This window comes from Chiroxiphia lanceolata, chromosome 16 (assembly GCF_009829145.1).
Source record: "Chiroxiphia lanceolata isolate bChiLan1 chromosome 16, bChiLan1.pri, whole genome shotgun sequence".
Classification (NCBI taxonomy): domain Eukaryota; kingdom Metazoa; phylum Chordata; class Aves; order Passeriformes; family Pipridae; genus Chiroxiphia; species Chiroxiphia lanceolata.
In genome coordinates this window covers 14,363,490-14,387,446 of record NC_045652.1, presented here as the reverse complement: position 1 = coordinate 14,387,446, position 23,957 = coordinate 14,363,490, and the positions used below count along the sequence as shown (strand labels likewise).

Genomic DNA, 23,957 nt, shown 5'->3' with positions numbered 1-23,957 from the left:
GGGGCGGAGGGGCAAGGGTCACCCCGGGGAAGGGTCACCAGGGAAAATGGGCACCCCGGGGAAGGAAGGGGCACCCCAGGGAAAGAGGGGGCATCCCGGGGAAGTGACACCCGAGGGAAGGAAGGGACAACCCAAGGAAGGAAGGGGCGCCCCAGGGAAGGAAGGGACACCCCGGAAAACGGGTATCCCGGGGAAGGGACACCCTAGGGAAGGAAAGGACATTTTGGGGAAGGAAGGGACACCGCGGGGAAAAACCGCTCATGCCGGGGAAGGGTCACCCGCTCCTCACCCGGCCCTGCCGCAGCCGCCCCGGAGGGCACCGGCGGCGCTGGGGCGGTACCGCGGGTTCCGTGAGGGGCCGGGACGGAAACCCCCCCGCTGCCCGGGGGGAGGCGGCCGGGCCGCGGCACCGCCGGGAGCGGAACCGGGACCGGAACAGGGACAGGGATCGGGTCCGGCCCCCCCCGCACTTACTGCGCGCCCCCCGCGCGGCCTCAGCCAATGGGGGCGCGGCCCGGCGCGGCCCCGCCCACCCGCGCGCGGAAGTGGCTCCCGGCCCCGCCCAATCGCTTTCGCGCGTCACGGCCGGGGCGGGCCCGGGGGCGGGGCCTGTCAGGGCGCGGCTCCGCAGGGTCCCCCCGCCCCTCCCTTCCCGTCCCGTCCCGTCCCGTCCCTCCGCCATGGCGGCCACCGGAGTCCTGCCCTTCGTGCGCGGCGTCGACCTGAGCGGCAACGACTTCAAGGTGCGGGGGAGAGGGAACGGGAGTGGGAGCGGGGACGCCCCGGCCACAGGGATCGGCGAGCCCGGGCCCCACGCGGCGCTGTCAGGCCCGGTCCGGTCCCCCGGGCTGGGGAATCCCGGTACAGCGGAGGTGGTGTCCAGGGTGGGCGGTCCCTGAGCCCCCACCCTCTATGGCTGGGCAACCTGTGGGCCCCCATGGGGTCCCAGAGAGACAGGTGGTCCCCGATCCTCTACTTCCCAATCCCATTGGACTGGGGGTTTCTGGCCCCCAGCCCCATAGTGCTGGGGTATCCCAGCCCCTCAATTCCCCATCCCATAGAACTAGGTGATCCCGACCCTCTCCAAATCCTAGTCCCATGAAAGCGGGTGATCCCGAACCCCAGTTCCCAATTCCATGGGACTATGTGATCCCAGACCTTAATCCCATAGGACTGGGCAATCCTGGTCCCCCAGATCCCAATCCCATGGGATCCGAGCTACCAATCCCATGGGATTGGACAATCCTGGTCCCTCACCCCCAAAACCACAGTATTGGGTGCTTCCAGCTACCAATCCCATAGGACTGGGTCATCATGGCCCCGAGCTCCCAGTCCCATAGGACTGGGTGATCCCAACCCCCTCAAGGTCCCAATCCCATAGGACTAAGTGATCTCAGCCCCACAGCCCACAGTCCCATAGGACTGGGTGATCCCAGTCCCCCAGTTCCCAACCTTATAGGACTGGATGATCCCAGCCCCCCCCAACTCCTGATCCCATAGTAATGGACAATCCCAGCCACGCACGACCAGTCAGAGCGCGGTCCCCAGTTCCCCACCCCACGGGCAGGGGGTCTCCTCACCCTCCTCCTCCCGCAGGGCGGGTACTTCCCGGAGCACGTGAAGGCCATGACCAGCCTGCGCTGGCTGAAGCTGAACCGCACAGGACTCTGTTACCTGCCCGAGGAGCTCGCTGCCCTCCAGAAGCTGGTGAGCCCCACGTTTCAGGAGGGAATGGGGCTCCACTGTCCCGCTGGAGCCGTGGGATCCGATGGGAGCCTGCTCCCTGCCAGCCCTGTGGCTCGTTGGCGGATGCTCCAGTGTCTAATAATAGGGCTGAGCTACGACGTGTGGTTGAAATCAGATGCAGGAGCTGTCAGGAGTGGGGTTGAGACAGGCTGGTAGTTGGTTTCACCTTGTTTCCTAGAAACCAGAGGAAAAACCATGCTTAGATCCTATGCCCCTTAACAGATGGGAAGGGGGATGGTTAGTGTGGAGAGGATTAAGGTTTTGGGGCTTTTTCTTCCTCCTTTTCTGCTGAAATATATAAGGAGCAGGAGCTGGCAGCTGCCTGCCTTTGTTTTTTGGGTGGCTCTACCAGGCCCTTCCTTGCTGGAGCTCCTTGGTGAGCCCGTGGCTCAGCTTTGCTTTGGTGGTGTCCAGGAGCACCTCAGGAACCTCTTTCAGTTGGTTCAGTCAGACAAACACAACGCTTTAAACGCTGCCAGGAGTCCCCATCCCTGTGCCAGGTGCAGGGAATCCCTCCCTGCTGCTCGGAGCCGTGCTCCCCCTGGCCCTGCCACATGCTCGGGGGACACGGCGAGACTTAAATCCTTAAATCCTGGCATCCCGCCCACAGCCTGCCAATTCCTCGTTTTCCTGAGCAGGCAACAGCCGGGCTGGTGATACCCAGAGGAAAACGTTTCCCCTGGGAGATTCCTCCCACCCCCCACCTACCCCACGTCTGCCCGTTTCCAGATCACCCTGTGAGAAGTGTTGATTTCCCGTTTCCAAGGACTGTTTGCTCAGGGATCTATTTGCTCAGGGACTGTGTGGGACTGCTACAGGCCAGCCCGGTGGCATCTCAGAGCAGGGCTGGGGTGTCCCAGCCAAGGCTACCCCAGGAATGGGGGATGTGAGGGCAGTGTGGACACTCTGGGGCCAACCAACCGGTTTGAAACTGGGAGTGTCCCAGCAGCCCTGTGAGGGTCAGGGCTTCCAAATCCCCAGTTCTCTTGGAATGGAGGAGCCCCCACACCCAAGTGGGGTCCCAACTGTTGCTCTGAGCAGCCCTGGCTCCTCTCACTGGGGCTTGTCTGGGGCTTCCCTGCAGGAACATCTCTCCGTGAGTCACAACAGCCTCACCACGCTCCATGGAGAGCTCTCCGGCCTGCCTTGCCTCCGGGTGAGTGTCCCCCTCCTGCACCAGGTGTCCCCAGGCACCTCTTGGATCTGGGGGCACACAAGGATCATACATGGCCGCCTTGGGATGCTCAGCAGGCAGCTGAATTCCTGCCCGTCTCCCCTTTCCAGGCCATTGTGGCTCGTGCAAACAGCCTAAAGAACTCAGGAGTCCCTGATGACATCTTCCAGCTGGATGACCTCTCGGTGCTGGTGGGTGCAGAGTCTCCTCCTGAATCCCATTCCTGCACCTCAGTGTCCCCTCATGCCTCTTTGAGGAGCACCAGTCCCAAGCCCATGCCTGAGCTCCAGGGAAGCTGCCTGTGGGCTGGATGACCCTCTGGCAGTGCCTCCAGCCATAGCTGGGTTCCCCATATGCTGATCCAGCTCCTGCTGCAGTGCCCCCAGAGATGCCCCTCACTCCTCAGGTTTGGGAGGTGGTGGCTGGATGCAGGGCCGGGGGTGACACCTGCTTTGTGCTCTCATATTTCCCAGGACCTGAGCTACAACCAGCTCACAGAGTGTCCCCGGGAGCTGGAGAATGCCAAGAACATGCTGGTCCTCAACCTTGGCCACAACAGGTGGGTCCAGACCCAGGGTGCCCATCTCCCCCTGGCCACGGCCACCTCCATCTGTCACCGGGTGCTGCTCTCTGCCCCTCCTCGAAGGAGGCCCGGGGCTGGTGCAGCTCCCAAGCAGCCCTGCACATCCCCATGTTCCCACAGCATCGACACCATCCCCAACCAGCTCTTCATCAACCTGACCGACCTGCTGTACCTTGACCTGAGCGACAACAAGCTGGAGAGCCTCCCGCCGCAGATGAGACGCCTGGTCCACCTCCAGACCCTCATCCTCAACAACAACCCCCTCCTGCACGCACAGCTCCGGTAAGACCCTGCTTTCCAGGCTGGATCCCAGTCTGCTGGTGCCTGCTCCATCCATCCTGAGGCTCTCCCTGGCCTGTGCTCCGCAGTCAGCTCCCAGCAATGACAGCCCTGCAGACCCTCCACCTCCGGAACACCCAGCGCACGCAGAGCAACCTGCCCACCAGCCTCGAGGGCCTGGTGAACCTGGCAGGTAGGCCCGGGGCCCCATGGAGCCCTGCAGGGGCTCTCCCAGCCCTGGTATGGGTCTGGCTGCTGTTGTCACCGTGTTGTCTCATCCCCCAGACGTGGACCTGTCCTGCAACGACCTCAGCCGTGTCCCCGAGTGCCTCTACACCCTGAGCAGCCTGCGGCGCCTCAACCTCAGCAGCAACCAGATCACGGAGCTGTCCCTCTGCATCGACCAGTGGACCCAGCTGGAGACCCTCAACCTGTCCCGCAACGCGCTCACCTCCTTACCTGTATGTCCCTTTCCATACGTGCCATCCCTGCCCGTGCCTCCATGGTTCTCCCTCACCCCGCCTTCTCCCCCTTCCCCAGTCGGCCATCTGCAAGCTGACCAAGCTGAAGAAGATGTACCTGAACTCCAATAAGCTGGACTTTGATGGGATCCCCTCCGGCATTGGCAAGCTCACCAACCTCGAGGAGTTCATGGCAGCCAACAACAACCTGGAGCTCATCCCCGAGAGCCTGTGCAGGTAGAAAACAGCCCACAGCTGGATCCCAAGAGGGGACACACAGACTGTGTGGTGATAGGACGTCACCCTGAGCTGGCCCATCACCAGCATCGCTGTCCCACAGGTGCTCCAAGCTGAGGAAGCTGGTGCTGAACAAGAACCGCCTGGTGACACTGCCAGAGGCCATCCACTTCCTGACAGATGTGGAGGTGAGCACCCAGCACCCCCCTGCCTTGGGCTGGCTGCACCACAGCCCCAGTGCATTCCTGGGATCCCAGGGCTGTAGGGTGGGATGGGTGAAGTGAGGTCAGGGGGCCTTGAGGCACCTGGCACATGGTTCTGCCCAGGCAGGGAGAGGACTCGGGGCTCTCTCCACATCCCCTCACCTCACCAAAGCCCAGGGTGCTCCAGAGGTCTCCGTCCCACGCCACATCCTCGATGTCCCTGCAGGCAGGTGCTTCAGAGCACTGAGGTCTCTGTCCTCTCCTTGGCAGATCCTGGATGTCCGCGAGAACCCCAACCTGGTGATGCCCCCGAAGCCGGTGGATCGGACCTCGGAGTGGTACAACATCGACTTCTCCCTGCAGAACCAGCTCCGCCTGGCTGGAGCCTCCCCAGCCACTGTCGCTGCCGCCGCCGCGGGTCAGTGTGCAGGGATGGGGGGGACAGCCCCTGGAGAGCCTGGGAAATGAGCTGTGCTCCATAGGGTGCCCCACAGGTGTCCTGGCTGCCTCTCACCCCGTCCCCATATCCCCAGGGAGCAGCACCAAGGACCCGCTGGCCCGCAAGATGCGGCTCCGGCGGCGCAAGGACTCTGCCCAGGACGACCAGGCCAAGCAGGTCCTGAAGGGGATGTCAGACGTAGCCCAGGAGAAGAACAAGAAGATAGAGGTGGGAGAGGGGCCCTGAGGGCATCACAGTGACCCTGGCCCACCCTGTGTGCCAGCAGGGACCTTGTTGTTCCCAACTTGCTGACCTGCCCCCGTCCCACAGGAGAGCGGGGAGGCGAAGGCGCCGGACCTAAAGACGAGGCGGTGGGATCAGGGCCTGGAGAAGCCACAGCTGGACTACTCAGAGTTCTTCAGCGAGGACGTGGGGCAACTGCCTGGCCTCTGTGTCTGGCAGATTGAGAACTTCGTGCCCACGCTGGTGGACGAGGCTTTTCATGGCAAGTTCTATGAGGCCGACTGCTACATCGTGCTCAAGGTAGCCGAGGAGGACTGAGGGTCCCCCACATCCCCAGCCTGGGGATGCAGCTGTCCCATCTCACGCTCTGTCCTTTCCCAGACCTTCCTGGATGAGAACGGTTCCCTCAACTGGGAGATCTACTACTGGATCGGGCAGGAGTCCACGCTGGACAAGAAGGCCTGTTCCGCCATCCACGCTGTCAACCTCCGCAACTACCTGGGGGCCGAGTGCCGGTGCATCCGGGAGGAGATGGGGGACGAGAGCGAAGAGTTCCTCCATGTGAGGCCAGCCCCTGGCTCCGTTGTAGCCCCCAGTCCCTCCTCTCCCACCCTCACCCCCTCCTTGCCCCCAGGTCTTTGACAATGACATCTCCTACATCGAGGGTGGCACAGCCAGCGGCTTCTTCACCGTTGAGGACACACAATATGTCACCAGGTACTGCTGGGGACAGGGGATGTGTGGGGTAGGCAGTGCCCCATGTCCCACCATGGCTGTCCCTCCCCCAGGCTGTACCGTGTCTATGGGAAGAAGAATGTCAAGCTGGAGCCAGTGGCACTGAAAGGGACATCACTGGACCCCCGGTGAGTGGCCAGGGGACACCAGGTCCCTGCAGAAAGTGCAGCAGGGTCCACCTGAGACAGTGTAGCTGCAGCTCTGGGGTGAAAATGGGCCATTCCAGCACTTTCCTACAATGATGTGGGTCCAAACCCCACTTGGCAGATGTGATGCCCTGCAGGGACCCCCAGGGTGAGGGGGACAGTTGGTGCACCCCACTCTCTCCTAACTCTTCTCACCTGTCTCCACCAGGTTTGTCTTCCTCCTGGACCACGGCCTCGACCTCATGGTGTGGCGTGGGAGACAGGCCACACTGAGCAGCACCACCAAGGCCAGGTAGGGCTGGTGAGGGGGTTGGGGGTGTGGGGAGCCCAGCTGCCATCTCACCTGCTCCTGCCACAGGCTCTTCGCCGAGAAGATCAACAAGAACGAGCGGAAGGGCAAGGCCGAGATCACGCTGCTCACCCAGGGCCAGGAGACCCCCGAGTTCTGGGAAGCACTGGGGGGGCAGCCCGAGGAGATCCGGCCCTGTGTCCCTGATGACTTCCAGCCCCACAAGCCCAAGCTGTACAAGGTGGGGAGCTGTGTCCGTTGGGCTGTGGGCACTGCTGGGGTCCTGCAGCCCCCCCTCACCTGTGTCCTCGTCCCCTCCGCAGGTCGGCCTCGGTCTGGGCTACCTGGAGCTGCCCCAGATCAATTACAGGCTCTCGGTGGAGCACAAGAAGAGGCTGAAGGCTGATCTGATGCCAGAGATGCGCCTGGTAGGATGGGGCGGGGAGGTTCTCCCAGTCTGACCAGTGAGACTGGTTTCATGCCCCCTCTGCCTCCAGCTGTGCCCTGGGAGAGGCAGGTTTGGCCAACAGCGCCCGGCTAGGGGATGCTCTGCTCTTCCCCGCTGTTGGGAGCAGGCAGGGTGTTTTCCAGCTGGGAATGCCTGACCCTCTGTTCCCTGGGGTGCCCTCAGCTGCAGAGCCTGCTGGACACCAAGAGCGTGTACATCCTGGACTGCTGGTCTGATGTCTTCATCTGGATCGGGAGGAAGTCGTCGCGGCTGGTGCGGGCGGCGGCACTGAAGCTGAGCCAGGAGCTGTGCACCATGTTGCACCGGCCCAAGCACGCCATGGTCACCAGGAACCTCGAGGGCACCGAGTGCCAGGTAGGATACAGACCCTTTGGATGGGGTGCTTGGGTGCCAGGGAGGGTGCTGTGGCCCAGGGTGTGTTATCTGCTCCCCAATTTACACCTTGAACACCTGGAGGTGTTCCAGAAACGACGGGACGTGGCACTCCGTGCTCTGTCCTAGTTACTAGGTGGTGATCAGTCAGAGGTCGGATTCAATGATATTGGAGCTCTTTTCCAACCTTAATGATTCTGTGATTTAGGTGTTCAAGTCCAAGTTCAAGAACTGGGACGACGTCCTGCGCGTGGATTACACCCGGAATGCCGAGACGGTGCTGCAGGATGGTGGCTTGGCCGGCAAGGTCCGGAAGGACGCCGAGAAGAAGGACCAGATGAAGGCCGACCTCACGGCGCTCTTCCTGCCCCGGCAGCCTCCCATGCCCCTCAGCGAGGTAGGGCTAGGGGCTCCTGTGAGTGCCCCCCTGGCATGGGCCGGGTGCTCGTGGAGGGGCTGGGTGTCTGACGGAGCACATGGGGTCACAGGCAGAGCAGCTGATGGAGGAGTGGAACGAGGACCTGGATGGCATGGAGGGCTTCGTGCTGGAGGGCAAGAAATTCGCTCGCCTGCCCGAGGAGGAGTTCGGCCACTTCCATACCCACGACTGCTACGTCTTCCTGTGCAGGTGCTTGTACCCACTCTGGGGCTGTTGGACCACCTTGTCCCCCACCTCCCTGCCCAGGCCCCCAGCCTGCCCCATCCCTCACACCACTCCCTGTTCCGGCCCTCAGGTACTGGGTGCCAGTGGAGTACGAGGAGGATGAGGAGAAGAAGAAGAAGGGTGAAGGCAAAGGGGAGGAGGAGGGTGAGGAAGAGGAGGAGGAGAAGCAGCCCGAGGAAGACTTCCAGTGCATCGTCTACTTCTGGCAGGGCCGGGAGGCCTCCAACATGGGCTGGCTCACCTTCACCTTCAGCCTCCAGAAGAAGTTTGAGAGTCTCTTCCCTGGCAAGCTGGAGGTGACGCTTCTCGGGTGACACGGGTACCCCTCTCTGCTTCCAAGGCTGAGGGCAGGGGACAGCAGAAGAGATGGGGGCTGGCAGGGGGGTGCAGCTGGAGCTTGGGGTTGCATTTGGGGGGGTCCCCATGGCCCTGCTGACACCCACCCCTGTCCAGGTGGTGCGCATGACCCAGCAGCAGGAGAACCCCAAGTTCCTCTCTCACTTCAAGAGGAGGTTTGTGATCCACCGGGGCAAGCGGAAGGAGCGGGCCAGCCCTCCCCAGCCCAGCCTCTACCACATCCGCACCAACGGCGGGGCCCTCTGCACCAGGTCAGTGCTCCAGGGGCTGCTCCAGGCCAGGCAGCACCCACACGTTCCAGGGTCCAGGTGGGATACCCACCGGTGGGCACAGCTGCCGGGTCTCCCGCTGCTTTGTACCTCGGGGGCTCCTTCTCTAGGTGCATCCAGATCAACACGGACGCTGGTCTGCTCAACTCCGAGTTCTGCTTCATCCTCAAGGTACTGCTCGGGGCTGAGCATCCTCAGGGGTGCCTGGGTGCCCTCCTGCCCCCCTGGGCAGCCCTGACTCTGTGCTCCCCAGGTGCCCTTTGAGAGCACAGACAACCAGGGCATTGTCTACACGTGGGTGGGCCGGGCGGCCGACCCTGACGAGGCCAAGCTGGCTGAGGACATCATGAACCACATGTTTGATGACTCCTACAGCAAACAGGTGAGTGGGGCTGAGCACCAGCTTACCTGAGTGACAGGGACCACCCAGGCCACGCTCAGCCCTGTCCCTGCCCTCATAGGTCATCAACGAGGGAGAAGAGCCCGAGAACTTCTTCTGGGTGGGCATCGGGAGCCAGAAGCCCTACGATGAAGACGCCGACTACATGAAGCACTCCCGGCTCTTCAGGTGGGTGCTGGCCCAGGGAGGGCTGCTCCAGTCTGTTGGTTCCCTTCCTCCCACAGAGCCCAGGCTCCTCCTCTCCCAGCTCTGTCCATCCCTTGGGAATCAACAAACTAAAACAGAGCTGCTCCATCACGTCCATTCCCTTTGCAGGAGCTGAGTCCTAGCACGCTCATGCCTGATGCTGTCCCCTTCTGGCTCTCCCCACAGGTGCTCCAATGAGAAGGGTTATTTCTCCGTGTCAGAAAAGTGCTCGGATTTCTGTCAGGATGATCTGGCTGATGATGACATCATGCTGCTGGACAACGGGCGAGAGGTGAGCTGGGGACAGGAGGCTCTCCTGGGTCTGGATTTTCCAGCGGCTCCATGTGCTGAGCCTGGCTGCTGGTCCTTCCCACAGGTCTACATGTGGGTGGGCACCCAGACCAGCCAGGTGGAGATCAAGCTGAGCCTCAAGGCGTGCCAGGTAAGGCCTCCCTCCTTCTCCAGCTTGGGGCTGTGGGAGGGAGGATTTGGGCACTTCCGTCTCCCCTCGAGGCCCTGGTCAGGGTGGTGCAGAACTCCTGGGCTAGGGAATGCCAGCCCTGGCGGTGGGCGAGGGCTGGGGACCCCCACAGCTGTGCTCTGCCCCAGGTCTACATCCAGCACATGCGCTCCAAGGACCCCACACGGCCCCGCAAGCTCCGGCTGGTGCGGAAAGGCAACGAGCCCTGGCCCTTCACCCGCTGCTTCCACGCCTGGAGTGTGTTCCGCAAACCACCCGCCTAAGGACCGGGGGCACCCGGTGCTCCGGCCACAGCCCCCCCGGCACGGCCGGATCCCGGCACCCTGCGCTGCCGCACACGCCTGCTCCCAGCCAGGCTCGGCTTGGAGCCGCTTCCCCCCGAGCCGGGGCCAGTGGGGAGCGCTGGGGCTCTGTCCCCCCCTTCTCCTGGCAGGGCCCCTCCCCTTCCAGGGGGGCCCCTGTTACACCCTGCTTGGGGATGCTGCTGCCCCAAACCAGTGCCGAGCTCCCCCTGCGACTGGGGGGCAGGAGCGATTCCCAGTTTGGGGGGAGGACGCTTTGCTAAGGAGAACTGGGGAGAGCCGGGGGCTCTCAGCCCTGGGCCTTACAGCTGGGGGATGTACAGCTGTCCTGGGGGATGGAACCCTGGCAGGGATCAGCCCATCAGGATCATATCAATAAAGGCTGCACTTCTCACCCCGACACTGTCTCAGGCTCTGTCTCACTCCCAAGTGGGGTCCTGCCCACCCTGATCCTGCCCCTCAGGGGAACCCCAGCACTCACCTGGCTCCAAGGCTCCCCGAACACCTGCAGCCCGGGCAGTTGATATTAAATGCTTTATTTTCAATATTAAAAACCAGTATTTTTAATAACTAAACAATGCTAAATTCATCTTACCAAAAAAAAAAAAAAAAAACCCAACAAAAAAACAAAAACCAAGGATGAGGTGTGGGGGGGGTTCTACCAGGGACGCTACAGCCCCGGCCTCGGCCGGCAGCGACGGAGCCCGACCCCCTCAGCCACACATGTACCGCAAAAGAGCCCGTGGGAGGGCCACGACAGCCCTGGATCCCCAAAAAGAGAGGGGCAGGGACCAGGCTGAGCCCCATGGGGACAGCTACCATGGGCCAGGGGACAGAGCCGGCATCACCACATCCCCCTGGGAGGGCAAGGCTGGGCTCAGAGCCCAAGAGGGATTTGGCACAGTGAGACCCCCAGGGTGGGGCAGCCCAGCCTGGGGCAGGAGGGAGCTGGGGCAGCCCCATCTGCCCCCTCCACCCAGCACCAACACGGACCAGGACCAGGAGCTGGTGTGTATTCCCACGGTGTGATCCCATCCCAAACCCACCCGTGGCAGGAATTAGTGTCAGAAAGGAGCAGCAGGCACAGAGCCCAACCTGGAGAATAGCCCTTGGAGAAGCCACTAAGAGAAAAAGGCCACCTGTGACCCCCCACTGTGCCCCTCCCCGGGCTGCTCAAGGCCTCCGGTGCCTGCCTGGGAGCCAGGGGGTCCCCGCTGGGCTCCCCTGGGAAGGGGACAGTCCCTGTATGGCAGCCGGAGCTGGCAGGGGACGGGGCTGTAAACTGCAGGGAGCCGGGCATGTAAACACAGACCAGGGTATGGGGGGGGCCGTGCCCAGGGGCTCCTGGCCCCCCACCTCCCCGAGGGACCAAAACCGGCGGACAAGGGGGATCCCACGAGCCCCAGCCCTCCCCACAGAGCCGGGGAAGCAGCAGCATCCCCCAGGAAGGGGGCTCTGGAGCAGGGAACAGTGACACTTAACCGTGTATAAAAAAGAAAAATATCTTCCCCGGGAAGAGTTTGTGCCCCACAGGCCCAGCTCAGGGGTCCAGGGCTGGCGGCCAGGCAGGGAGGTGTGGGGGGAAGGTGCCGGAGCCGGGGGTGCCGGCGGCCGGCGCGGTGTTAGAGAAGAGGCGAGTCTACGTTACATGGGGAGGGGGCGCGGGGGGTCCAGTCGAGTCGCGCATCCCGGGAATCCGAGCACTGAGATGGGTCAGGGAGGCCGGCGATGCCTGTGGGGGACACAGCCCCTGAGAAGGGGACCAGGGGGGCCCGGGACACACGTCCCCCCTGCTCCCCTTCCTCCACAAGCCCCAGGGACCACAGCACATTCCCATTCCTCCCATGAGGAATTTGGATGCCAGGGCGTGGCGTTGGGTTCCCAGGTCCAAACCCCACTTCCACCCCAGGGACCAGCCCCTCACAGACCTCACTTGATGAGGATCCCCGTGGGCCGGGCCTCGTCCTCGCTGGTGTTCCTCAGGTTCCGCTCTGCTTCCTCTGAGGACCTGGGGCAGAGCAGGGTCAGGGGTGGCTGAGGGCACTCCCACAGCCCCTTGGCACCAGTCACCCCATTCCCACCCCACTCACGCCAGGAAATCCTTCACTTCCTCCACGGTGGTGTCCCCGGTGGTGTCCAGCGGGTTCTCCAGGCTGCTGTTGGGGGAGTCAATGGGGCCAGGCGAGAAGGCAGCCAAGTGCTCCTCAGGGGACCCTGGAGAGCAATGGGGACGGGAGGGATTGGAGGCAGCCAGGCCATGAAGCCAGCCCCAGAGCAGAGCCCACGGGACATGGTGTCCGTGCCGGGACAGGGGGATCACTCACGGTCGCTGTCGGAGGGGGAGTGCCGGCCCTCGGGGCTGCGCGGGACGTGGGTGCCGTTCGCCTGTGGCAGCTTCGGTGTCGCCATCAAGCTGTTGCTGGAAGGAACGGGACAAGTTACATCCAGAGCCGGTGTCAATGGGGTGGGTGTACAGGGCTGCTGCCACAGCAAAGCCCCCCACGCCCCCAGGGCACGTCCCACCTGAGGCAGGAGGTGTCCTGGAGCCGGGCGACCTCCAGCCGGCACAGCGGCTCCGTCACGTTCCTAGCGCTCAGCGAGAAGCGCTCGAACTCGGACGGCGAAATTAGGTAGAAACCTAGAGAGGAGACAAAAGGGAGCCTCAGGAGGCTGCAGCAAAGGACAATGTCCCGTCGACATGGGATGTCACCTGGTGCCCTCACCTTGGCCATGCTTGGTGAAGACACAGGAGGCGATGCCGCTGATGTCCTCCTTGCGGATGCAGCCGTAGTGGACCTGGGGCCGCAGGCTGGGCACGGTGAAGATGTGGATGTCCCCCAGGTTGGTGAGACAGGCCAGGCAGTTCTCCAGCCGCTCCTCGGAGCCGGCGCTGGCCAGGCTCACCAGGGCCACCTTCCGCACCCGGCAGCCCTCGTGTGCCGTCAGCTTGAACTTGGTCTTGGCACTCACTTTGGGCAGCGTGAAGACCTGGGAAGGGGAGAGGAGCCAGGTGTCAGAGGGAAACAGGAACCTGCAGGGTTTGGGTGGGCACCTTTGCCCTTAGGAAAGGGCAGCACCTTCCCCTTGGATCCAGCACTCTGGGGACAGGCATAGGAGGGCTCCCAGACTTGGCTGGTCACCTCCAGCCCTGTTCCTGCACAATGGGGACGCAGGACATGTTGTGTCTCACCCCCTCCACACCAGGACAATGAACCCCACGCTCACCTTGAACTGCTCCTCTGAAGAGATGAGCATGGAGTGGCTGCCCTGCATGTCAGGGGCCTTGGCAAGGTCCCGAGACACCTCGTAGGGCTCGGGCAGGGGGTTCCCCCGCCCATCCAGCACTGCAATGGCCACCACTGGCGCCCGGTGCATCAGCTGGATCTCCTTCCCCAGCACCGCCTCCACCGCCCGCTCCGAGAACTTCTCCTGCGACGGCACCTCCAGGGCGTAGGCGAACACCGACCCCGAGTTGGTCCCTGCCCACATCGTGGGGCCGTGGTGGGCGGCTGCGGGGGTGGGAGCAGTGTCAGAGCCCCCTCCCCAGAGCATGGCACCAGCCAGACCCAGCTCAGGGGCTTTTCCCAGCGAGGGAGGGGGATCTCACCGTCCCGAAGAAAGGTGTCAGCAAAGTAGAGGCACCGCACGACCCCCGAGAGCGAGTCATCGGCCGAGCGGGGCTCGATCCGCCGCTGCACCGGCGTCATCTCCACCTCGGGGGGCCCCGCCTGCTCCGCCAGCTGCGCGTTGGCCTCCTGCACCTGGGGAGGGTGACACGGGGTCAGTCCCTGCCCGGCGGGGACAGGGACCCGCCGTGGTGGCCCCCGCTCCCTGCCCACCTTGCTGGAGGGGCTGCTGGCGTTGAGCCTCTTCTTGCCGGACACGCGGCTCTTGCGGATGCGGCGGAAGGACTGGCGCAGGGACTTCTTGAGGGACTTCACGCGGGAGAGGGGCCCCTCCATGGCCAGCGAGTCGTTGGGGTGCAGGGTACACCTGCGGGTACCGATGCTGCTCAGCACCCAGACCCCGCCACGTCGCCCTGGGGTATCCCCAGCACCGAGAGCCCCCATACCTGGCCAGCACAGGGTTGCGCCTGTAATAGTCGAAGAGCCCGAAGCCGTGGCTGGTGCCGAAGGCCACGAGGTTCCACTCGGAGTGGAGGGTGACAGCGGTGACAGCAGCGGGAGGGACACACTGCACCAGCACGCTGGGCTGGAAGCCGGGGGCAAAGTGCAGGGGGCCGTTCCGGGGGGCCAGCCGGTCGTGGCCCTTCCAGGTGAAACCCTCACGGTCCTGCAGCAGGTCCACTGTGGCCACACTGACCGCATGCTCCGACTTCTCGTCACTCAGTTCCATCACCAGCACCTGCAGGGACAAGCATGGATGGCGGGACACACGCTGGACCCTCCAGACAGCCACCCTGCAGTGTGGCAGGGGCTAAACCCCGTGGGTAGGAGCCCTTCAGGGACAGCCATGGGGGTCTGTGGGGTCTGCAGCCCCCACCATGCTGTGGGTCCCCAAGTGGGGAGCTGAGAGGTTCCCAGGAGCCCCCACTCTGCTCTCCCTGCCCTACCTGCCCTGCTGTGCCTGCCACCACCATCTTGGCTGTGTACTTGCAGAGCGCGATCTTCTGCACGCCCAGACGTGGGTCATCGCTGTAGGGATCAAAGCAGCCCACCTGTGGGGGGGGGACAGGTGAAGGGGGGCTGGGACCCTTCATACAGCTGTGGGGTGGGCCCTCTGCTGCACCCCCACATCCTCCCAGCAGCTGTGGCACATGGCATCACGCCCAGGGAAGGTCTGTCCCCATGCACCCCCCGACTCTCCCCCTCCACCAGGGCAGACCCGCGGGACGGGGCCCACGGAACAAACGCCCCTTGTGTCCCCACGGTGCGTCACACGGCAGCTGTGCCCTGAGCCGGGGGACACGTCCCCGGGGCACAGCCGGGATGGCTCCGGCAGGTGCACCCCCCGTGCCCGCCTCTGGGCTTGCCCCCCTCTGTGCTGGCAGAGCCAGGGGGGTGCTGGGGTCCATGGCAGTGCCCCCCTGCCCTGGGCACCTCACCTTGCGGAACGGCGGCCACTCCTCCTCACCCGCCTGGTTGAGGCTGTCATTGTGCTCACAGTCTGTCTGGAAGATGCTGGCGGTGCCCAGCTTGTAGAGGGGTTTCAGGGAGACCCCCGAGGCGTCCCAGAACCGCACCGTGCCGTCCTCGTGCCTGCGCGGGGGGGCCTTGTCAGCACGGGGCCCCGACATCTGCCCGGCTAACAAGAGCTGCCTGTGTGCTGGCAGCCACTGTGCCAGAGGGGGGGACAAGGGGGGACAGCGCAGAGGGTGACACACTCATGCCCAGCAATCAAGCTGAATGAGGAAGGGCAGCCCGCCCAGCAAGAGTGGCTGGGCCTCACCACCACCCCATCCCAATCCCCCACCGCAGGAAGGAGTGAGGGTGTGTGTCCCCCAAGGTTTCCCTGGGTTTCCCAGGCCCCCCTCCCACTGCCAGGCCACTCACCCAGTGAGGAGAAGCCCCCTCTGCGTGGGTTCCTGGGCCAGGTTCTTCCCCCCATCAATGGGCCAAGCCTGGAGGGAGGGATGGAGAGTGGATGGAGGGAGGGAGGGAGGGAGGGATGGAGCCCACCAGCCCAGCCTTGGGGGCTCAGGGGTCTCCCTCCCCACCACCCCCATCACTGACCGCAGAGGACTGCCGGGGGCTCTGCTGCTCGCCGACACTGACGATCCTCTCCCAGAGCTTGAGGGGCACGTTGGAGATGTGGCAGGAGCAGGTGATGGCAGAGGAGTGGAGGGGTGCCAGGTACGGGGCGGGGATGGTGGGCCAGCCTGGCGTCTGGAGGTCGATGGCCACCAGCTCCTCCTCCACCAGCACCACGAGGGCTCGGGGGTTCTCAAAGCCTGGGGAGAGGGGAGATGGCTGCAAGGAGAGACCCCCACACCACCACCCGCTCCCCGGGGTGGCCCCAGCTGCACATACCTCCCTCGGGCACCTCCGCGCCCTGCACGGTGAAGAAGTCGATGACGCGGGAGGTGAAGTCGAGCGTGGCCAGGCTCTGGCCCTGCAGCACGCTCACACAGTGACGGTCACCGTAGCTGGCCCGCGGCATCCCCCCGCTGAAGATGATGAAGGGGTTCCTAGGTGGGAGAAAGCAGCTTCCATCAGACCCTGGACCCCCCTCGTGCCCCCTGTGCCCACCTCCAGCCCACCCACGTACCCCGACTCGCAGGTGCGCCAGAGGATTTTGCTGATGGCTTTGCAAGGGAAAGGACCTGAAAGGAAGACACCGACCCTGTGGTTGTGGCACCAGGTTGGGGGGATCAGCTCCCAGCCCCAGAGGCCCCCCAGATCCCCGTCCTATACCGTAGGGGATGGTGGACATGACGGGTTGCTGGGTCCTCTGGCCGGTGCCGCTCACCGCCCACACCATGTACCCGCCGTCGCTGTGGGAGCTGACGATGCTCTTCCCGCTCTGCTCCCAGGCCAGGCTCTCCAGCTGCTGTGGGGGTACACGGGGGGTTCAGCACCAGGATGAGGACACACAAACAAGGCCACAGCCCTGCCAGCCCCCCATCAGCCCCAGTACCTGGTTCCCCAGGAAGAGGTGCTGGACAACACGCGTGCTCTGCTCCCAGAGGACCACCAGCCCCCGGCTGTACCCGATGAGGAGCCTGCTGCCGTCACGTGGGTGCTCCTGGATGGATTCCACCGGCCCCAGCGCCTTCCCGCAGCGGTAGTCATCGGGGACACTGCGGGGGGACACACACACAGGGGGTCAGGGGGGACTAGGGGTGGTGGGGAGGGGGCACGGGGCCTGCAGGGCTCTCACCTCTGCAAGATCTCATCTGGGAACAGTGTTTTGTCCTCCAGTAGCGTCAGGGTGGGCAGGGTGAGGAAGTACACAGCACCGCCCTCGGTGCCCAGGCAGACCAACGTGCCGGCGGACATCGGCAGGACCACCGTCACCCGTGTGATGCCGGGGGAGCAGCTGGAGGGGGGGTTGGAGGCTGTGTGAGCACCGTGCAGACAGACTCCGAACCTTCCCTGCCCCATCTGTGCATCCCCATTCCCCTTGGGCCCAGGAGAATGGGGACAGGGACGGCCTCAGTGCTGGCAGCAATTAGAGCCATTAATCATTCCAGGGCCCTACCAGCACCTACAAAAAGCCCAGGGCTTCACTGCATTCCCCCAGCACCCCTGTCGGGATCGGAGGAGGATCTTGATGGAGAAAACACCACCACTGAGGGGACCTTGGCCACCGTCCCGCCGGAGCAGGGCGGCTGCTCCCACGCGCCGTTCCCAGCCGGCAGCGGTATCGCTTTGGCCGCAGCCCCGCGGGGGAGCGGCCAGGACCCCCCCAGGCAAGTACTTAGTGCTGCCGGACCCTGGGCGTCCTGGGAGGCCGAAGCTGCGCGTCTCTTCCAGGTGGGAGCAGCCCTCCTTCTGGCAGACCTCCCAGAGGTGCACCGTGTTGTCATCCAGCAGAGAGAGGAGCCAGCCCTGAGGATGGGGGGATAATAGTGGGGTGGGGGGGGGTCCAGAGGGCTGCTGCCAGGCCCCCTCAGGACACCCACGTACCTGGCCAGGCAGGAAGTGCAGCTGAGTGACAGTGGCTGTTTCCTTGTGCAATCCCGTCAGCTCCACGCCCGGCGCACCATATCTGGGGGGGCCGTCAAAGAAACAACAAGAGTAGAGCCCCCCCTGCCCCGAGTGAACCCCAGGACCCCCCCCCCAATTCCTCTAGGTCACAGTTCTGCCAGCAGGTGCCAGTTTAGCCTCCTGTCCCTGGGAGAGCCAGGGCAGAGCATCCCTGTTGTGCCACATATCGGAACCGGCCTTGGCACCACTGTCCTCATCTGAGATCCACCAAGAACCTCTGACTGGGACACTCCAGGCCAGGCTGGGATCCATCAAGCACTTCCAACTCCAACCGGGACGTCCCGGGTCAGGCTGCGGCCAACACACGGCCGGGGTAGGTGTGTGAGAGGCGCCGGGAGCCCCGGCACGCACTGGCAGCGGGGTGGGGTTCGGCATGCGCCGGCACAGCCTCACTCACCCAACTGGTCCCGGCTCCTTCAGCGACGCCGCTCGGCAGGAACCGGGGCAGGACCCGCACAGTGGCTCCAGCAGCGCACGGAGCACCCCAGTCTGGCATCCCCGACACCCCCCGGACCCAGCCAGCTGCTCCCCCCAGCACGGTGTCACCAGTGCATGGCACAGCCATGCCTGGGCACGCCATGTGCCGGGGGTCCTCGCCCCCAGCTGCCTCCTGGTGCCCTCAGCACAGGGAACCAGTCCGTCGGCTCTGCCCAGCCGGACAGGCAGGAGCTGTCTGGCAGTGCCTGGGCACAGCAGAGCCGGCAGAGCCAGACAGGAGCCACGGAGTTTTGGGGAGAGCAGACAACGGGGTGTGCCAGGTGGAGCATGCAGGGGGCTCTGACTGCCAGGTAGAGGGGAGATGCCACCCATCCTCGCTCATCCGGGGGTCTTTCCCCACCAAAACTGGTGCCGCCAGCTGAGAGCCCTTGGGACAAGTAGCTCAAGAACACTAGTGTATGGGACAGGGGTCCAAGCCCAGGGACCCCCAGCTGCCCCAGGAGACCCCCCAGGCGATGGCATCCCCTCGATGCTGGACTGCCCCTGCAGCCAGATCCACCCAGCCCGGCTGGGGAGCACCCATGGGTGCCCCCACTAACCAGTAACGCCAGTCAGGCCAGCTCTGGCTGCCGCCTCACCCGGCCCGGCTTCCCCAGCACCGCCAACCTCCAGAAGCATCTTTTTGGCAGCAGCTGGAACGGGGTTGGGTGGGCATGGGCTGCAGGATCACGCTGGTGGTACCACTCCAAAACCACCCCCGCAGAGGATGCTCGGGGCACCGCAGCCCCCGCAAGGGCATCCCCACAAGGGTGGGGGGGCTCAGCCGGGACCAGCAGCCCCGGGCGGGCGGACGAGCGGGGCGGCCGGCGATGTCGCGGCCGGGCTGGCACCCGGGCGGCCCCGGCAGAACAAAACACGCCATCTTTGTGCTCGGGAGGCCGCGAGCCGCCGGCCTGGGGGAGGGGGAGCAGCGAGGCCCCCCCGCACCCCGACCCCGACCCCGCTGCGGGTGCAGCCGCCCCCGCGCCCCCACCCCGCATTCCTGCGGCGCGGGGGCCCCCCGAGCATGGGCCGCATCCAGCCCTGGCCGCCCGCCAGCAGCCCTCTGAAGTCTCCCTGCACGCTGCCGGCAACAAAAGCCCAGCCGGCGTCCCCTGCTTCGGCCCCCCACCCGGGACCGGGCTCAGCGCCCACCGCAGCCCCTCACCCCGGCGCCGGGCCGGCCAGAGCTCCCGCTGCCCACCCCCTGCCCCCCCCGAGGGCTGCACGAACGAGGCCAGGATGCACAGGAGCCCCCCGGGATGTGGGGGTGACACCGGGAAGGACCCCCACTTGGGATGCCACCCAGGACGGCCAAGCCCCTTTGCCCCCCCACACCCCCCGATGTTTTGGGTGAGGTGGGGGTTTCCTCCAGCCTCCCCTTCTCCACCCGGCCCAGCTGCAGCACAGCTGGACGGATGGATGGACGGATGGACGCCAACGGAGCAGGGGCTGCCGGATGGGCCAGAAGCAGCACAGCCACGTCTCCAAGCATTCTCCAGGATGGAGAGAGCCAGACGAGTCCAGAAGGGCTTGGGGGGGGTCCTTACCTCCTGCTCATGGGGGGGAAAAGGATACAGCTTGACGGCTCCTGCCTTGGTGCCGATGGCCATCACACGCAGCACGGGGTCGTAGGCCAGGGCGCTGGGCTGGCTGGGGAAGCCATGCTCCACTGTCTGCCACGGGGACAGGCAGTCAGAGCGGGACCCCCCATCACTGACTGCCCCCCAGACATCTCCCACGGCCCCCTCTAACCCCCACAGCCCTGATCTGCACCAGCCTGAGCATCACCCCTACAACGGGGGATCACAAAGATGCTGTCTGGTCCCCCACTGCCACCAAGGGGGGACTTGGGGAGCGGGGACATCACTTCTCACCCCATTTCTACTCAGCAACCTAAGAGCCACACTGAGGACCAGAGTAGGTCTGAGCTTGCACAAACCACTTCACCACCCACCGGCCCTTTCGGATGTGACCCCCTGCTCTAAACCCCCTGCCCGAGGCAGGGACACCCCAGGAGGGGCGAGCGGGACCCCCACCGTGGCATCACTGGGGGTCCCCGATGCCGGGCGGCAGAACCAGGCGAGCGGGACCCGCCAGCACCCGGGACGTCCCCGCTGGAGCCGCGTGCCGCCCGCGGGCACCTTCCCAAGGAAGTCCCGGCCGGCGATGGCGTGCCTGGACTCGCCGGCAGGGGAGGGGCTGCCACTTGGCAGCGAGGGGACGCGGGGGGCACCCACCGCCCCGGCCCCGAGGGGACCGCAGCGCTCCCGGGGGCAGCTCGGCTGAGCAGCCACGGCGCGATCAGACGATACGGAGCCCGCCGGAGCCAGACTGGCCGGATCCTGACCTGCTCCCTTTGTCTGGGGCATCCCGAGAGGCGCAGCGGGGCGGCTTTTCACACCCGCCGGCGGCAGCCACGATCACCCAGCTCCTGCTCCCCTCCCAAGGGACACCTTGAGGAGCGCGACAACGTCCCCAGCCCATCCAAGGCATCCCAGCCTATCCAAATGGGTCCCAGCCCATCCAAGGGGTGAGGTAGTGGATGCTTGTGGGTGCTGATCCCTGTGGCAGCCCCACCCAGGGTCACCCCGATTCCCCCCAGGATGCACGCTGGGCTGGAGGAAGGAGCTGGGACAGCAGCAGCGCAGGGACGCCACAGTGATGCTTTAGGCCGGGGTCCAACACGATGACAGTGGCAAAGACTCCCCAAAAAGCGCTGTCCCGGCTGCTCCCCAGCACTCCCAGCCCCGGACGGGGGCCCGGCTCAGCCCCCCGCCCGCAGCCCTCCCTCCCGCCCGCAGCGGGGCCGCATCCGGCAGGCTGTGCCGGCCGGCCAAGGCGCGCTCCCGGCCAAATTACAGCAAATCCCAGGCAGATCTGGAGCTCGGGAGGAAAAACAACCGTTAATGGGAGGCAGGTGGGCAGCCGGCGGCCTCAGCATTGGGACGGTCGGAGTGGGGCTCTCCCCGGCCCCCCCCCAGGACATCCCACCGGCACAGACCCCACAGGATGCCCCCTCGGGCAGGATCCAGCCATGAGAATGCACTCCCCAAAAACGGGGGGCTCCAGCTGGGCTGAGCCTTGCACCCCGGCCAGACCCCCTCCGGGGGGATCAGGGCTGTGCTGGGCAGGGGCTGCTGGCTCCGAACTTACCCCACAGCACACCCCGACACCTCCCAGCTCAGCCCCACCGTGGGACAACCCCGGGGTCCCTCTGGTGCACGGCGGGGAGTTGGGCAAGTACCCAACGGCAGTGCTAGGATGTGCCAGAGGATGGACAGACACGGTTTGGGCTCATCCAGGGGCCACTACCGGTGGTCTCCTACCCCCCGGGGCCAGCGCGGGAGGGTGGTCCCAACGCCGCGGGGCTCCCGGGATGGGGTGCAGGGAGTCCCAGGCGGGCACCCGCCGGCACAGCCCGGTGCCCTGAGGGAAAGGTCCCCCACCCTAGAGTTTGCAGGGTCCCTCCAGCGTAGTTTGATGAGCTTGGGGGCGTCCCCCACCCGAATGAGGGAACCGAGTGGGAAACGTCCCCAGTGCCCAAACTCTGCGAGTCCAATGACCTCCAAACCCCACAGACACAATTTGGGGTACAAGGGGATCAAGCCTCGGGGGTCATTGCCACAGCCCTTCCTGACGACACAGGGGGTCCGGCACCACCAATATCCCACTCCTGCGGGGATTGAGGCGAGGGCCTGAGCCCCGCACGGGGGGTGCAGCCAGGGATGCTCCAGGGCCAGACAGGGTGGGGGACCACGGGACACCCCGAAACGCCGGCGAGCGAGGCCTGGGGGAAGCCCCGGGACAGGGCGAGTGCGGGAACAGGGACGCTCCGGGAAGGGGTTGGGAGAAGGGATGTTGCGTCGGTGAGGGGGTCGCATCCTGCGCCCGTGCACTCCGCGGGAGGAGCGCAGCCCCCCGGGGCGCATCCCGCACCCGGGAGCTCCCGGTAGCCACCCCCGGGGGTGTATCCTCCCGCACCCCTGATCCCGGGGGTCCCCCGCCCCGGCAGCCCCGTCCCCCCAGGAGTGCCCCCTCCCCGGGGGTGCCGGGGGGTCCCGGTGCGCGGCTTCCCGGGGATTCACGGTGCTCCAGGGGGAGGTGGTGCCCTGCACGCCGCTCGCCTCCCCGCGGGCAGCATCCCGCGCCGTGGGGTCCCGCAGCCCCGCGCCCCCGGGGACGGGGGTTGCCCGCACACCGCACCCCGCCCGGTGCCTCCCGATGCCTCCCGGTGGTCGCCGCCCCACCGGGACCCTCCGCCGCGACCCGCGCTCGCCCTGGACGCACCTTGCTGAAAGCGAAGAGGTCGTGGCGGAGGCGGTCGCGGTGCGGGTCGGCACCCTGCCGCCGGAACCGAAACTTCATCATGGTGGGGCCGGCGGCGGCGGCGGCAACAGCGGCGGCGGCGGCGCGGTACCGGGCGGGGCGGGCGCGGCCGGCGATGGCGGGGCCGGTCCCGGTCCCGGTCGGCGGTGTCGGTGTCGGGGCCGGGCGGGGCGGGGCCGGCAGGGGCGCGGGGCCGGTGCGGGATCCCCGGTGCCGGTGCGGGGTCCCGGTGCGCGCGCCCGCCGAGCCCGGGCAGGCACCGCCGCGGCGGGGGCGGGGCGGGAGGGGGGGGCATTGACGGACAGCTGCGCCCGCCAATCCCCGCGTGGCAACGCGCGCCGCGCGCCGCGGCCCCGCCCACCCCCCGTCGCGCATGCGCTACCGTGGGGCACCATGGGGGTTGTAGTCCTCATCATCACCCCCCCCTGCTCCGCTCCCTCTCTGCGCTTTATTTATTTATATATTTATTTGTTTCAGCTTTTTCTTTCGTCTTTTTCTCTCCGCATGGGGCAGCGAGGGCACCGCGAGCCCGGTCACCGTGGTCACAAAGCCCCCACGTACTCGGGGTGTCGCGGGTTTAGGTTCTCACCGTGTGCCCCACAGCCATGGGGTGCATCAACATGGCGGCGCCCCGGCCACAGGGCCTGGAGCATCCCGCCGGCTCCCAAAATTAATGTTCGAGCCTCATTCCTGGCTAGCGACTCATTATTCCCACCGTGGCACCGGGAATGTTGTTCCCCACTCCCCCCACGGCACCGTCCCGAGGTGGGAGGGGGAGCGACCTGCCCCGCGCCCGGTTTTGGGGTGACTCACCCCGGGCAGGGCACGGCTTCCCCTCCCTGCTGACTAACCCCGGCCTGGGGAGATGCGGCTCTGGGGCGACGCGGGGTTTTGGGGGCGGAGAACAGCCTGGGGGGGGAGCGGGGAGCGACGGGCTCACGGAGGCATGGAGGGTCTGAGCCACAGGCACAGCCCCGGGCAGTGAGGGTGGAGAGGAGGGAGCCAGATGTGGGTCATGGCTGGGGAGGAGGGAGAGGAGGAGGAGGGGAACAGAGGGGAGAGGGAGAGAAGGTGGGAGGAAGAGGGGGAAGAGGAGAGAAAGAGAAGAGAGGAAGAGGAGAGTGAAAGCAAGAGGAGAGGAGGGAGAGGAGGAAAAGAGGAGAGAAGAGAGGCAGAACAGGAGAGAAGGAAGAAAAGACAAACAGGAGAGGAGGAAGGAGGGAGAATGGAGGCCACACATGAGGCCAGCAGCCCCCTTCCATCCCCTCTCTGGCACCTCACCCCCATCTCACCATCCCCCTCGAGCAGGAGGAAGGCACGAGGAGGGTGAGGGGCTCCATGTGAGGCCGAAGCAGAGGGTGCTGGGCCCATCTGGATCCAGGCTCCAGCTGTGGGCAGGGTGGGAGCTGCAGGAAGAGGAAGGCAGAGAGCCCTGTCCCTGCTTTC

At 65.5% G+C, this 23,957-nt stretch overlaps 2 protein-coding genes across 6 annotated transcripts; one reads left to right on the top strand and one right to left on the bottom strand.

Annotated features, from left to right (window-relative positions):
- The first annotated feature begins 619 nt into the window (after positions 1–619).
- FLII (FLII actin remodeling protein) lies at positions 620–10,435 on the top strand. Of its 3 annotated transcripts, none has more exons than XM_032703902.1 (30): positions 620–743; positions 1,597–1,707; positions 2,831–2,902; positions 3,031–3,111; positions 3,394–3,479; positions 3,624–3,785; positions 3,872–3,975; positions 4,068–4,243; positions 4,323–4,480; positions 4,584–4,668; positions 4,954–5,098; positions 5,211–5,350; positions 5,453–5,665; positions 5,747–5,926; positions 6,000–6,082; positions 6,154–6,228; positions 6,455–6,538; positions 6,605–6,776; positions 6,859–6,963; positions 7,167–7,358; positions 7,585–7,773; positions 7,865–8,004; positions 8,111–8,336; positions 8,494–8,648; positions 8,777–8,837; positions 8,920–9,048; positions 9,128–9,234; positions 9,439–9,544; positions 9,629–9,694; positions 9,862–10,435. In XM_032703902.1, the coding sequence occupies exons 1-30, from the start codon at positions 681–683 to the stop codon at positions 9,994–9,996; spliced, it is 3,801 nt and encodes a 1,266-aa protein (XP_032559793.1). In that variant the 5' UTR covers positions 620–680; the 3' UTR covers positions 9,997–10,435. The 3 variants fall into 3 exon arrangements, with proteins under 3 accessions (XP_032559793.1, XP_032559794.1, XP_032559792.1); XM_032703903.1 differs by having other exon boundaries at positions 4,954–5,101; positions 5,217–5,350; XM_032703901.1 differs by having other exon boundaries at positions 4,954–5,101; positions 5,214–5,350.
- A 128-nt stretch (positions 10,436–10,563) lies between these two features.
- Positions 10,564–22,568, bottom strand: LLGL1 (LLGL scribble cell polarity complex component 1). 3 transcript variants are annotated; one of them, XM_032703906.1, is made up of 23 exons: positions 22,473–22,568; positions 19,761–19,858; positions 17,625–17,706; positions 17,431–17,546; positions 16,876–17,034; positions 16,633–16,795; positions 16,410–16,545; positions 16,264–16,318; positions 16,026–16,183; positions 15,729–15,946; positions 15,549–15,616; positions 15,101–15,254; positions 14,609–14,713; positions 14,108–14,400; positions 13,875–14,028; positions 13,643–13,796; positions 13,261–13,544; positions 12,759–13,023; positions 12,559–12,673; positions 12,360–12,454; positions 12,126–12,249; positions 11,964–12,043; positions 10,564–11,767 (listed from the first exon to the last, which is right to left on the bottom strand). In XM_032703906.1, exons 1-22 carry the CDS (start codon positions 22,551–22,553, stop codon positions 11,965–11,967), a joined length of 3,156 nt encoding a protein of 1,051 aa, XP_032559797.1. In that variant the 5' UTR covers positions 22,554–22,568; the 3' UTR covers positions 10,564–11,767; position 11,964. The 3 variants fall into 3 exon arrangements, with proteins under 3 accessions (XP_032559797.1, XP_032559795.1, XP_032559796.1); XM_032703904.1 differs by having other exon boundaries at positions 17,416–17,546; positions 22,473–22,553; XM_032703905.1 differs by having other exon boundaries at positions 12,360–12,448; positions 17,416–17,546; positions 22,473–22,553.
- Positions 22,569–23,957: the final 1,389 nt, after the last annotated feature.